Below are 12,988 nucleotides of genomic sequence, written 5' to 3' on the forward strand. Positions count from 1 at the left end.
TGAGGCCCTAAGCTTTATTTTCTGACCTGTTCTCCTTGCCACACTTGGAAGACAGATGAATAGATGGATGGAAAGATGGATGAATGAATCCTTTTATTATTATCGATAGACTAGAGGTGTGCCTGCTCACTTTTCTTACCAACCTCCTTAGTTCAGAAAAATAAATGATAGTTCAAATACTGACTGACCAACAGAAGAAATAATGGGGGGATTAGGTTCATTAAGTCGTTCTTCGTATTATCTGCTCTCTTTTGTTCAACTCGGGCCTCAAAAGAATAATGAAGCACTTGGGGGAAAAGATACAACCAAACAGACCAGCACTGGAGGCCAAGATAGAGAAGATCTCCACCGCCACCATGTATTTTCCTTTGGTGCTCAGGTAGGTTGGAACAAAACACAACCAAACACTGCAAAACATCAGCATGCTGAAGGTGATGAACTTGGCCTCATTAAAAGTGTCTGGCAACTTCCTGGCTAGAAAGGCCACAGTCAAGCTGATGAGGGACAGAAGTCCCAAGTAGCCCAGGACAACATAGAACATGACGGAAGATCCATTATTACATTCTGCTATAATTTCTCTATTCAATGACTGTGTGTCTAAATCTGGGAAAGGAGGCAAGGTTCCTAGCCACGACATACATATACCTGCTTGAATAAGGGAGCAAAGAAAGATGATGGAGTTGGTAATTCTTTTCCCCACCCATTTTCTAATGCTGGACCCTGGTTTGGTGGCCACGAAAGCTACAATCACAGTCACAGTTTTGGCTAGCACACAAGAAATAGCCACTGAGAAAATAAGGCCAAAAGTAGATTGTTGGATGAAACAAGTCATCTTTGTAGGTTGTCCAAGAAAGAGCAAAGAAGAAACAAAGCAGAGAAGGAGAGAGACTAGGAGAGCATAGGTGATAGCCCGGTTGTTGGCTTTGACAATGGGGGTATCTCTGTGCTTAATAAAAATTCCCATCACCAACACAGTGATTAGGGAGAAAGAAACAGCAACCAAAGCTAAACTGATCCCTAAAGGTTCCTCATAAGTCAGAAAGCTGATAGTCTTGGGAATGCATTGATCTTGGTCCTTGCTCGGATATTGATCTGCTGGGCATTTGATACAGTCCTCCATGTCTTTAGAGAAGGAGAGAAAGAGAGAAAGAAAGAGTTCAGTGATAACACATCTGATTTCGGTCAATGTTGCAGAATCTTCTGAGATTGAATTTCTCACAGCCTGCCTGGATGCCATCACATTTTTTTAAAAAAAAAATAATTTAAAATTTGTGCACATATTTTGATTTTTACTATTACTCTCCTTTTTATTACGAACACGTTAGTTACTTGTTATGTTTAAAACATTAAACTTTTATATTGAAATATTTATTGGAAGGATGTTTTCTTAAATTTTCATTTCAATGCGTCACTGTGTAGAAAAACAAACAACACCCTCCCACCACCAATAAATGAATGTTTAGGCTGATCAGGGCTTTTTTTCAGCAGGAACGCGGGGGGACAGAGTTCCGGAGTTCCAGAGGGGAATTTAGATTGCCCTCCGCGCTGCCGAGTGGCGCGGAGGGCAATCTAAACTCTCCTCTGTCTGGAGATCAGCGGGTGGGGCCACCAGCCATGTGACCATTTTCTCCGAGAGCAACCCACTGAGTTCCACCACCTCTTTTCCCAGAAAAAAATATTATGCATTTGTTGGTTATGCATGTCATTCCAAAATGAGCATTTCTTGCATTTGGAACAGCAAGGAAAATGCCAAGTTTGCGCCACCGGCAAAACTTATTTCATTGATTAGGGAAAAGACATTAGTTACATTTCTGACTGAATGGAAACGGTTTATAGACATTTTACATGAAATGGATAATAAAGACTCGATGACGGCCATTTCCACACGCTTTTTACATGAAATGGATAATAAGGACTTGATGACGGCCATTTCCACACACCATTTGTTCAGCGTCTTTTCTGAGAATGGGATTTCCCACTCTTTCCTATGCCTGCTAAAAGACGCTGAACAAACGGAAGCCAAACTGGCTACTTCCACTTTGAAATTGGAGTGATCTGGAATTTGTGAAAAAACCCGCCAACATTCAGTAAGTGGCCCGTCTCTTTAACAGCGGGTGAAAATGGCCGACATCTGGATTTATGGATTGAGAATCATAATCAATAGGAAAAAGAGGGCTCTTAACTTAGCATAAGTGAGACTCTGAAAATGATCTATATTTGTGGTGTAGAAAATCGGAACTCAATTTGTAGTTTAGTTTAAGGGGTTCTTTTTCTTTTTTCTTTTTTTTCTTTTTTCACATGTTTATGTATTGTTAGTGTGTCTTCTTTTTTAGAATTTTTTTATCCTCTATGTTTGTTTTCTATAGCTTTTATGTTACTGTTTATAGTTTAAATAAAGAAAAATTCCATGAAAAAAAGAAGAAATTGTCACATACATAATGATAACCGTGAAGTCTGTATTCTGAAGCTCATTTTGTGAAGTTTGGATCGTCATCAACCTTTCTTCTTAATCTAAAGTGAGGCTTTAGGTGACACTGAGACACTGAGAGATCTCTGTCTTTTGACTGAGAGATCTCTGTCTTTTGGTGCTACACCTCTGAAGATGCCAGCCACAGCTGCTGGCGAAACGTCAGGAACTACAATGCCAAGACCACGGCTATACAGCCCGGAAAATCCACAACAACCATTGTTCTCCGGCCGTGAAAGTCTTCGACAATATAAAGTGAGTCTTGTTTGTCTTGAGCTGTAATCTGATTAGAATCCCTTTCTCCCCTTCTCTTTGATCTGTCTCATCCCATCTACTTTTCTTGCTGATGCTCCAATATCTGGAGCTTTATGACCCAAGTTTTTTTTTTTTAACAAATATATTTCTTTAAAATATAAAATCTCTCATAACTCCAGAGATTTGCATAATGGTAGAAAGGACTGTGTGTGATATCCACTTCAGAAATAGGAACTTACAAATCAAAAGACTGTGTTCATCAAATTAGTTACATCCTTCATTACTATCAACCACGCATTGAGACATATATATATATAATTTTTCACCACTACTGATCCTTACCTGAGCGATTGAGCTGGTAGTTCTGAAAAGTACTAAGTTCCCCAGATGTTTAACAGGGCAGGATGACAAAGATCACCAGTTTATACACACTTTCATAAATTATTGTTTGTTAAACAGTCATCAGAATTCATGATGTATGCTAAAACATGAAGTGCAATACATTTCTTACCAATTAAATTTGCAATCTTCCCTTCTGGGCATCGAGCACAATCGTAGCAGCAAAATTTCTTCCCTTCTTTCTTTTTCTTCTGAAAACCAGGATGGCAGTAATTATTGCACACAGAAAGGGGCAGAACCTATTCAAAAACACAATGAGGGTTTCAATGCAAGGAATCAGGAATTTTTCTGTTAATTTGCTGATATGTAAAGGGATGCAGTTGAAAGAGAAGAATAAGAACAGTATTCCTGCAACAAGGTTATATTATGTTGTAATTGAATTCTCAGGACGGGCCACATGTTTTGCATGCAGATGGTCTAAGGATCCATTCCCAGAAAACTCCACTGAAAATGATAGCACAGTAGGAAAGGCAAAAGCTCTGCCTGAGAGTCACTACCAGGCAGCTTAGGCAACATTGACCTTGATGGACTAATGGTCTAACTCATCTCTTAGAAAAAATATAATCTGACTCTCTCATGAACTTACCAACTTTATAATATAATATAATATAATATAATATAATATAATATAATATAATATAATATAATATAATATAATATAATATAATATAATATAATATAATATAATATAATATAATATAATATAATATAATATAATATGGGACCAGAATATCGCTGGGACTGGCTCCTCCTTTATATCCTTCTGAAGGCCTTATGTTCCCTTGGCTAACATCTGCTGGTGGTCCTCAGCCCAAAGGATGTCTGCCTGTCCTCAACCTGACCCAGACCCTTCTCAGTTCCGGCACTGCTCTTTTTGTTGAGATCCAGCCCCTGCAGGATCTGTTACAGTTCTGCAAGGCCTGTAAAACAGAGCTGTTCCACCAGGCTTATGGCTGAGATAAGCACTCTCCCATTTTTCTTTCAGCCTCCCTGCTCTTGATATGATGACTCTCTGGCAGTTCTCCTCTCAAGTTGTACTATGAGTTTCTGGTTACAGTAGCTGCACTTTGTGCAAATTAGATACCATGGTGAGATTTTAATTGTGTTTTCATATGATATTTTATGCTATTTATTATGTATTGTTTGTTTTGGTTGTAGCCTGCCCTGAGCCTGCTTGCAGGGAGGATGGGCTTATTATAAATATAAATAAATAAATAAATGAACAAACGAATGAACAAATGAATAATTTTCACATATTGTTCGTAATGGAGCCGGATTTTCATCCAGTGGCACTGTAGAAACCAATAAGATTTTCAGAGAGTAAGCTTTCAAGAGTCAGAGCTCCCATCTTCAAACACTAATTGATCTTAATGGAGACATGCAGATTTTTATTATATGTGAAATATGGTGCCGAATTCTTAATGCAATCTTACTTATTTATTTAACACATTTTTATATCCTGCTCTCCTCCTAAAAACGTGACTCAAAGCAGCTTACCAATGACTGATGCTCAGAAAATTCGACATGAGCACAACCGCTCAAAATTCGATCATATCAGAACCCATCCTGCTTACACCCACGTCAACCACAAAATTCAAAATCCGACACCAGCAGAAACTACCCACAAAGGGAAAAACGAAGCCGCTATGAGAAAAGCCCTTCAAAACAAGATGGCAATCTGCAGGTCAAGCAAGAAAATAGCCTCTCCCTCCCCAGTCCTAAGACCTTATAACATCTCCAGAAAGGAGTGAGGCTGCAGCTCTGCAGGTGGAAAGGAACTGATGAGCAGCAGGCCAAAAGGGTAAGCACCTTGATGGTGTCCTGGTATAGCAAAGGTATAGCAAAAGTTAATTTCCCATCTTTGAAACCCCCAGCACAGCAATGGAGGAGCATCTGAGAACACCCCAGAACCCAGACCTGGTTAAAACTTTGCTGCCACACAATCATATCCTCGTAGATGACCATTTTTTCTCCTTCTGGAGCCTCAGGATCCACTTTTCCAACTTTCAGCCTATGGAAGGAGGTATTTGGGAATGTGACCAGGTTCATGACATCAAATCCACCTCCCATTTCCATATCATCATTAAAAGACACTGTTTCTCCTGCTGAGTTGTTAAATGAAATATGTTGGAGAACGGGGTGGATCTATGGGGAAAATATGAAAAGATATCAAGTTGGAGAATCATGCTGAGATTTAGAGACAGCTTTATTTTCTGATAAAATCCTTGGCTGTTTCATTGCCATATAGCTTATCAAAGTTGGTATTATTCTGTGCTAGAAAACAATCAACAACATACCTTTTTTTTAAAAAAAATATTGCAATTGTAGAAATGTGCATATCGAGGAGCTGGGCACAAAATTCTTGTTTTGTTCAAACTCTTGCTCCAAGCTCCCAAGATTTTCCTGGATTATGACTAGGTCAGGCATAGAAAGAACCATAGAAAATAGGCACCTTCTCCAAAACATCTTTATGTGGTTCAGTCTGGAGATGAGCTTTGGCTCAGGGACAGACTGTTAGATCAAGACACCGAAGAAGGAGCCCAATTTAATCCCAGTCACCTCTCGTCAAAGGATATCAGGTAACACAAGCTGGTGTGGACCTTGCTACTTATTCCCACCAGATGCCCTAATGAACCATGGCTAGTGGATTGAAACTGCCACTTTTTAACCTCCTGAGATGTTCTGGCCAATTTTCTCTTTGTATCAATTGAAGAGACCATACAAGTGACCTTGAAGTGAAATTGACCAAGGCTTTCATGGCCATGGTGACACACAACTTTGAGAAATAATGGTTTGGATCCTGAGATCCATGGGCACAAGGATCGCAGGACCTTTCCCATCTTCCCCTCCCCCCAGAGCTCTTGCCATGTCCTCATAGCCATGTGGGGAATACAAAGAGGGGTAAAGTAGTTCATTTCTTTCCCTTACATTAGCAGAAAGAGCAGCGTTGTTCCTTTTACCCAGTATGGAGGTATTCTTAGATAAGCACAAACTCCCTGCTTGTTGTCTGTGTTTTGGTAAGTGTGGGTCAAAGTAAGTGGCTTTTTGTGGGTCAAGAGACCCAATAACGAAAATTTCAATAACAATAACGAAAATCTCAATAACATTTTTTTTTTTAAATCTTGAAGAACATAGCATAGAATTGATACACAGGCATACGCACAAAGAGAACACTGAATGTGATGGCATAAGACCACAACATATAAGAAAAGGAAGAAATCAAGTTGGCATAAGTGCATCTTTTTTCTCATTAAATCTACAGCTTATATCTATGCTGAGAAAGGGAAATTTAATGGATCCAAGTTTGCTGTCCACAATACCTAAACCTCTGTTTTATGTTTGCCTTAATCCAGCTGGTAGTTTCTCTTCAGACCTTGTGCCTGAGTGTCTCTTGACACAAGATGCCTGGGCACGTGTTCGTCAAGTGTTGGGCAATGCAATGTTAGCTGAAAAACATAGTTTTGAAAGACAGAACCAGCGAAGATGGCTTCGGGGGGACGGATTCTCTGACAGCCCTCCACCACCTCTGGCATGCCGGCTGTATCCCTTTCTGGAGCTTTTATCCTGATGCCCTCACTGTTTAAAACTTTGAATTAACTGAGCCATGGCAGGGCAAAGGCTCAGGAAGGGGAGATGCCAGAGGCGGTGGAGGGGTGAGAGAATTCATCATCTCCAGAGCGATCTCCACCAGCTCTGTCCTTCAAAACTACACTTCACAGCTAACATTGTGCCTTGTGACATGTGAAGAGGATGTATCAGATGTCTTATGTAGAGAAACAGAGACTGATAGCTTTCTAAAGAACATCACTCTCATAAGCCCTCTTCTGAATGATCTCACAAAGAATCTCCTCCCTCTCACAAAATGCTCCAAAGCAGGAGAAAATGTCTTTCCTCTTTCTTCTTCACTTTCTTTATTCGCCTCATTAACAAACTCGTTGCTCATTTCTCCAAGCTTGGAAATTTGCTCTTCCTTCTGATCAGATTACTTGTCACGACAGCCTAAGCTTAGCCCATGAGCATGTGCAGAATTCAAAACCCAACATTCATCAAGCAAGGTAGAAAATTCTCGAAGAAATAGTTGAAATGCAGTCTTATCACACATTGAGGACATTTATTTGGACATTGAGGACAAAGTATTCCTAGTTTCCAGGGTTAAACAACTTATATAATTTAGTAAAGAAAGGCTTGAGTTTGTGGTGAGGAGGAAATGAGAATTCACAAAACTAGGCCGTTTCCAGACGGCTTACCGGCCCCCAGAATGTTGTGCCACGTTGCGGGGAAAATGCAAAATATCGCTTTTTCTCATGCGAGTTTTGCGCGACGTTCCATGACGTCGCGCAAAACTCACGCAAGAAAACGCGATATTTCGCGTTTTCTCCGCAACGTGGCGCGACGTTCCGGGGGCCGGTAAGCCGTCTGGAAAAGGCCCTAGTTTGAACACTGTCATAATTCTGACAATTAGACATACTAGAGGAAGTTGGATAAATGAACACTTTGAAGTACATGACAGTGGAAATATTTCATGGTGGAGACATTACCTGCCAAGGATGGAGACATTGAAGGACATCTCTTTTTCCACCTGCCACGGTTCTGAGGAGAGATTTAGAAGTGGACATGACGTGCAAAGAGTGTGCTATGGCGTAGGCAGCATTGTAGATGCTGTAGCTGTGGCCAGTCATGCGCATTTCAAAAACAGGCCCAGGAAGGTTTTCCAACCTTTCCTCCCCAGTACAGGTTCTGTCAACTTCAGATATTTCGTTGGAATTTGGAAGTGTGCAGTCAAATGCTTGTTCCCAGAATTCCTTCAGAAATCCATCTCCTTGTGTCCAATAAGGTTTTATGCTTCTAAGAAATTTTTTGAATGTTGGAAGCTCTTGTGAGTGAATTGAGAAGAAAATGGCACCCTGGAAGAATTCAAGGCCCCAGCCCCTTTGAAAGCCTGTTAATGCAAAATCAATCTGGGCTGTCATAATCCACACCCTTCTAAATGAAGGGTTGTCATTTAATTCAGAATTACCTAGGAACATAGAAGTTAACAGTGCTACAACAGTCCAAGAATCTCCATAGAGGATAAATGTAGTGGCTTTGCTCTCTGCAAAAGGTCGGTAAGCATTTAAAATGAAATTAGCAACATCAAAAAAGTGTTTCCAGTGGGCTTGTTTTACGATTCCTTCTGTGAATGCCAAACAGATTCCATTTTGGGAAAGCAGCGGCTCCAGGACCTTCAAGAAATGTTCTCCTCTATCATCACTTGCCACAAACAGCCCGACCCATGTCCATCTGAAATGCTGAAGTAGCAAGACAAGCCCAGTGTACTGATGGGCTTCATTGGGAACCATGCGGTAAAAAGAAGGGGACTTAGTTTTGTCTCCATTCGCTTGTGAAAATGATCCATACGTGAGCTAAAGGCAAAAGTGAGAGATGTTAGAAATGAATGTCAGGAGTAGCTGTGCCTGGTTATACATGAACATTCTTCATTCATGGGAATATGGTGCAATGCAGGGCTTTTTTTCTGGGAAAAGAGGTGGTGGAACTCAGTGGGTTGTCCTCGGAGAAAATGGTCACATGGCTGGGGGCCCCACCCCTCTGAACTCCAGAGAGAGGGGATTTTAGATTGCCTTCTGTGCCACTCAGTGGTGCGGAGGGCAATCTCAACTCCCCTCTGTCTGGAGATCAGGGGGCAGGGCCACCTGCCTACGTGACCATTTTCAAGTGGTTCCGGAACTCCGTTCCACCACGTTCCAGCTGGAAAAAAGCCCTGGTGCAATGTCTGAGAAATGGTCATACGAGAGGAACCTGCTGCCCTGTTCTCCCCAACCTCCTTGCCACTTTGGAGCAACTCTCCATTTGGCTTTTTTTCTTTAATACATCAGATATGATTTTATATCTCAAAGAAATCTGTCCCTCTTTTGAGTCACTGCCAGAAAGAAAGGCATCTAATAATTGAAATCTTGCATTCTTCTATGCTTTCAGCCTACCTGTGGAATCTTGTAGAGACCTAGAAGGTCTGCCATGTGGAAGGAGGTTTTGGAACCAAGTCCCCCAATGACGGCCATTAAGTTCTTCTGAGTGTCACATTTATAATTGGGAAAGTATCTATGTGATTTAAAGAGTAAATCCAAAGTGGTACGGTAGGTCATCTTATCGTCATTGTAGCTATCATAGATGTGGAACCCGAGAGTGACATTGGGCAAAATCTTGGGATTCCTGTTGATCTCGTCTACAGCAAATGCCAAGGCCAGGGGGTGCTGGTAAAACTTGGTTGCCATACTTCAGAAAGAAAGAAATGCTTTTTGCACCAAATCATTTAATCACTTTTTTAAAAGTATTCTGCTTCAGAGTTAAATATATACACTTTCATGTAACTGATTTGCCTGAAGTAAAACAAACCTTTTCCCTTTTTCAACCCAAATAATTCTAATTATGCCTTAGAAAGATACTTGTGGTATAAAGAGTATCTTGAAAGTCCAACTCATGATGACCTCTTTCTGTGGCTTCTGAAAAACCTTCTTTTTTATACCTTACAAATATTTTATTTAAGATCTTGGGGATCAGGATATCAGGCCAAACTAAAACATGGGCTAAATGAAGGGGACTGAAATGGTTTCCAGTTTTCTCATAGTTGAACTCTGTCACACAACTCATGATGCAAAATTCCTTTGCAACAAAAATATTTCTATTCTACTGCCCATTCCTTTACCAAAAAGCTCTCCTAGATGTATTTTTTTAAAATATATAGTAACATAAAATTGTAGGAAGGGCGACTTTTCAAAGAGACATATATATCTCACTGTAAAATGTGTCCAACTAATATGTGTCCAACTCACTGATTTCACTGTAAAATGTGTGTCCAACTAACAACATGCAGATGTGATGCAATTTAACACAGACACACTGCAAATGTCTACTTGCTTGCCGCCCAGACCCACAATGAAGATCTGGCATTATGGGAAAAGAAAATTCACATGGATGGCAAACAGTGAAGAGCAATAAGATTATGGGAAAAGTGCTAGATTGGACCACCTCTTATTCAGTTTTAAGGTCAGAAGAACATGAGGAAAAAACATTTTCTTACTTTGGAACACCAAAGAACTCCTTGGAAAGATCTTTGAATTTCTGTTCATGAAAATGGTAAACGGTCTGAGTAACAATCCCACCAATGAGGATATCCCCTGGCTGATGCCATTCATTTGGAACAGGAATCTCCTTCAAGGTACACTTCACTGTATCTACTTTGAAAGTTACATGAGACAGAAGCAGCAACCACAGCAGTAGCCTCAACATCTGGACAGTAACTCTTGCCTCTGAATGCAGCCTCTCCCATCAGCCTGTCTTAATATAGCTTCCTTGGACAGTGGCTGAGTCTTCCAACACACTTTGGAAGGGGAAATTACTATCTTTAGCTTGTGTTGAAATAGAAATGGAAAGCATAGGATGCCACTTGGTAATGCCAGTTCTCTGATTTCAACAGAGGCTTTCAACAGCAAAATGTCAGAGATCAAACTAACAGAGTCTTGATTATGCTGAATTCAGTCTTCCAGCTCTCAACAGGCCAAAGGTTTTTTTTATTAAGGTCTTTTCAAACTGTAGCATTCTCTGAAGTTTAGATCAAATGGATAAATTATAGAGATTTGGGTAATTCCAGAGGGAAAGAATTATGTCTACAAAGCTCGGGCCATCAATGGCAATGTTAGTAGCAAACATGTTTTTTCCTCCACATCTGACCATACAAGTCTCCTCTGCTTCTAAGTGGCTCAAAAGTGCCTACGGCTTTCACGTAATGAGCAAACACCAACAGAACAGTTAAAGTGGAAGAAGCATCCCTGAGTTTGATAAGATGCCTGATGTCATGTTTTATTTATGTGGAGTGTGTTCCTAAGCCTGCTTACTTAGTAAATCCAGTGGAAATAAAGGAGCAGGTGTACAGAGAATCCTGCTCTGGTCTATTGAATGCAATTTACTCCAAGGAAATATTCTTATGATTGCACTGCAATATGCTTGTCAGTATGCTTCTGACTGGAGCCATTTTCATCCAAATATTTATACCCAGCTTGTCCGTAGCTGCTCAATAGGACTCACACCATGACGCCTACCGTCCTGATCCCATTTTCTTGTCAGGAGACATTAATTTCAGACTGCTTACACTGTTTATATTTCAGTCATTCATTCATTCTCTGTTTTTCTAACAAATGGGAACTCAAGAGTAGCAAGCAAGAATGGGGCTTACATTGCTCTCTTCTCCTTCAGATTATCCTAACCACAACTCCGTGGTTTCGATCTCTCAAAAAGAGAAGGGCTTCCTAAATGTCACCCAGCAAGGTTCCATGGCAGAGTGGGGATTGGACCTTGAGTCTTCTAGATCCTAGTTGAAAACAGTTGAGATTTGGGACAATGGGCCACTCACATGATTCCAGAGGAGCTCCGCTCTCCATTAGGGAGCTGACCCAATCGCATCCTCTTGCTCAAGAAGAACAATGAGATATTTTTGATCAATCCTAATAACTATGGGCAAGGGAAGTGGCTGCCAAGCTGTCCACACTTTTGTCTAGGGACCCTAGGGAAAGAAGGTTTGGGGGGGACCTCAGAAGGGTATCATGCCATAGATCCCACCCGCCAGGGGAACTGATCTCTGTCATATGGGCAGACAGTTGTCATTCCAGGTTATGTTGTAATTTCTTGACAAATCCTGCCTGGCCATTGACAAGAAAGGGGCTGAAAAATCCCTTTGCTTAGGTCTAAACTTTTTTTGAGAGTTAATCAAAGCTCATAGCCTGGTTCAAATACGTGACCTTTAAAAAGTTCTAGCCAGGATAGCAGAGTGTGCAGGAGACTTCTGCATTTGCAGTCATCTTGAGCTGCTTGAATTCACAGCACACAGCAACCTTTATTGGCATAAATAATACAGACAAAACAGGAGAAATGTTGTGGAATAAATTCATAGGGCAGCACAATCGTGTCCCCAGACAGCAAAATTATCTCAGGATACAGCACAGTCATAGGGGGCTTTATAAAATGTTACCCTTGACTTCCACACATAAGCCAGGAATTCAGCAACGGATAGGGTTATTGCTGGACTCTTGTCAGCTAAGAGAAATTTTAGATCCTTATCCAAAAAATCCCTCTGCACAGGAAAAAGAGGACGAATCAATAAACTACGCATAGCAGAATATTTGGGGCAGCGAAAAAGAATATGTGAGATCGAATCGGGTTCCCTCAGAGTGCAGTCACACAGCCTATCCCTATACGGAATACCCCCGTGTCTGCCTGTGACCACTGCTGAGGGAAAGAGATTGAACCTCGCTAACATAAAAGCCTTCCTGAACACTGGGTTTATCAGATCAGCAATATACGCCGCCATGGTGGTGTGCGAGGAATAGAGGGACAGTGAATGAGGGGAGCAGACTCCGGAGCTGCCGGCATTAATAGTCTGCGCCTCAATATCCCAAATTCTCCTCTTAACGACCTGCAGAATTTGCAGTCAATATACTAGGCATTTGGAAACATGAACAGGTTGTTGTGGATTTTCCGGGCTGTATCGCCGTGGTCATGGCATTGTAGTTCCTGACATTTCACCAGCAGCTGTGACTGACATGTACACCTCTGAAGATGCCAGTCACAGCTGCTGGCGAAACGTCAGGAACTACAATGCCAAGACCACGGCAATACAGCCCGGAAAATCCACAACAACCATCGTTCTCCGGCCGTGAAAGCCTTCGACAATACATGCACAGGCTGTTTTATCCCTTCAATTAATTTAATACTGAGAGTGTGCATTTCAAATTTTTGGTGAATGTTTTTGAATTCTTGCCTGTTGAGTGAAATAGATCTCATAATTTGATAGTTTTCCAGGGGTCATTATAGGGTCGG

General features: G+C 41.1%; 1 protein-coding gene across 1 annotated transcript; it reads right to left on the bottom strand.

Moving 5' to 3' along the window:
• Nucleotides 1-220: 220 nt before the first annotated feature.
• On the bottom strand, nucleotides 221-9,390 carry LOC129339927 (vomeronasal type-2 receptor 26-like). The gene is made up of 6 exons (XM_054994494.1): nucleotides 9,100-9,390; nucleotides 8,373-8,523; nucleotides 7,660-7,711; nucleotides 5,039-5,132; nucleotides 3,234-3,360; nucleotides 221-1,122 (listed from the first exon to the last, which is right to left on the bottom strand). The coding sequence occupies exons 1-6, from the start codon at nucleotides 9,388-9,390 to the stop codon at nucleotides 221-223; spliced, it is 1,617 nt and encodes a 538-aa protein (XP_054850469.1).
• Nucleotides 9,391-12,988: the final 3,598 nt, after the last annotated feature.

Source organism: Eublepharis macularius, chromosome 12 (assembly GCF_028583425.1).
Source record: "Eublepharis macularius isolate TG4126 chromosome 12, MPM_Emac_v1.0, whole genome shotgun sequence".
Lineage (NCBI taxonomy): Eukaryota > Metazoa > Chordata > Lepidosauria > Squamata > Eublepharidae > Eublepharis > Eublepharis macularius.

Excerpts from the sequence above, each read along its gene's own strand:
- LOC129339927 (XM_054994494.1), bottom strand. The coding sequence starts at position 9,390 with ATGGCAACCAAGTTTTACCAGCACCCCCTGGCCTTGGCATTTGCTGTA. Across the intron at positions 8,524-9,099 it reads GTCTCTACAAGATTCCACAG|CTCACGTATGGATCATTTTC; the intron begins GTAGGCTGAAAG and ends TTTTGCCTTTAG. Across the intron at positions 3,361-5,038 it reads GGCAGCAAAGTTTTAACCAG|GTTCTGCCCCTTTCTGTGTG; the intron begins GTCTGGGTTCTG and ends GTTTTTGAATAG.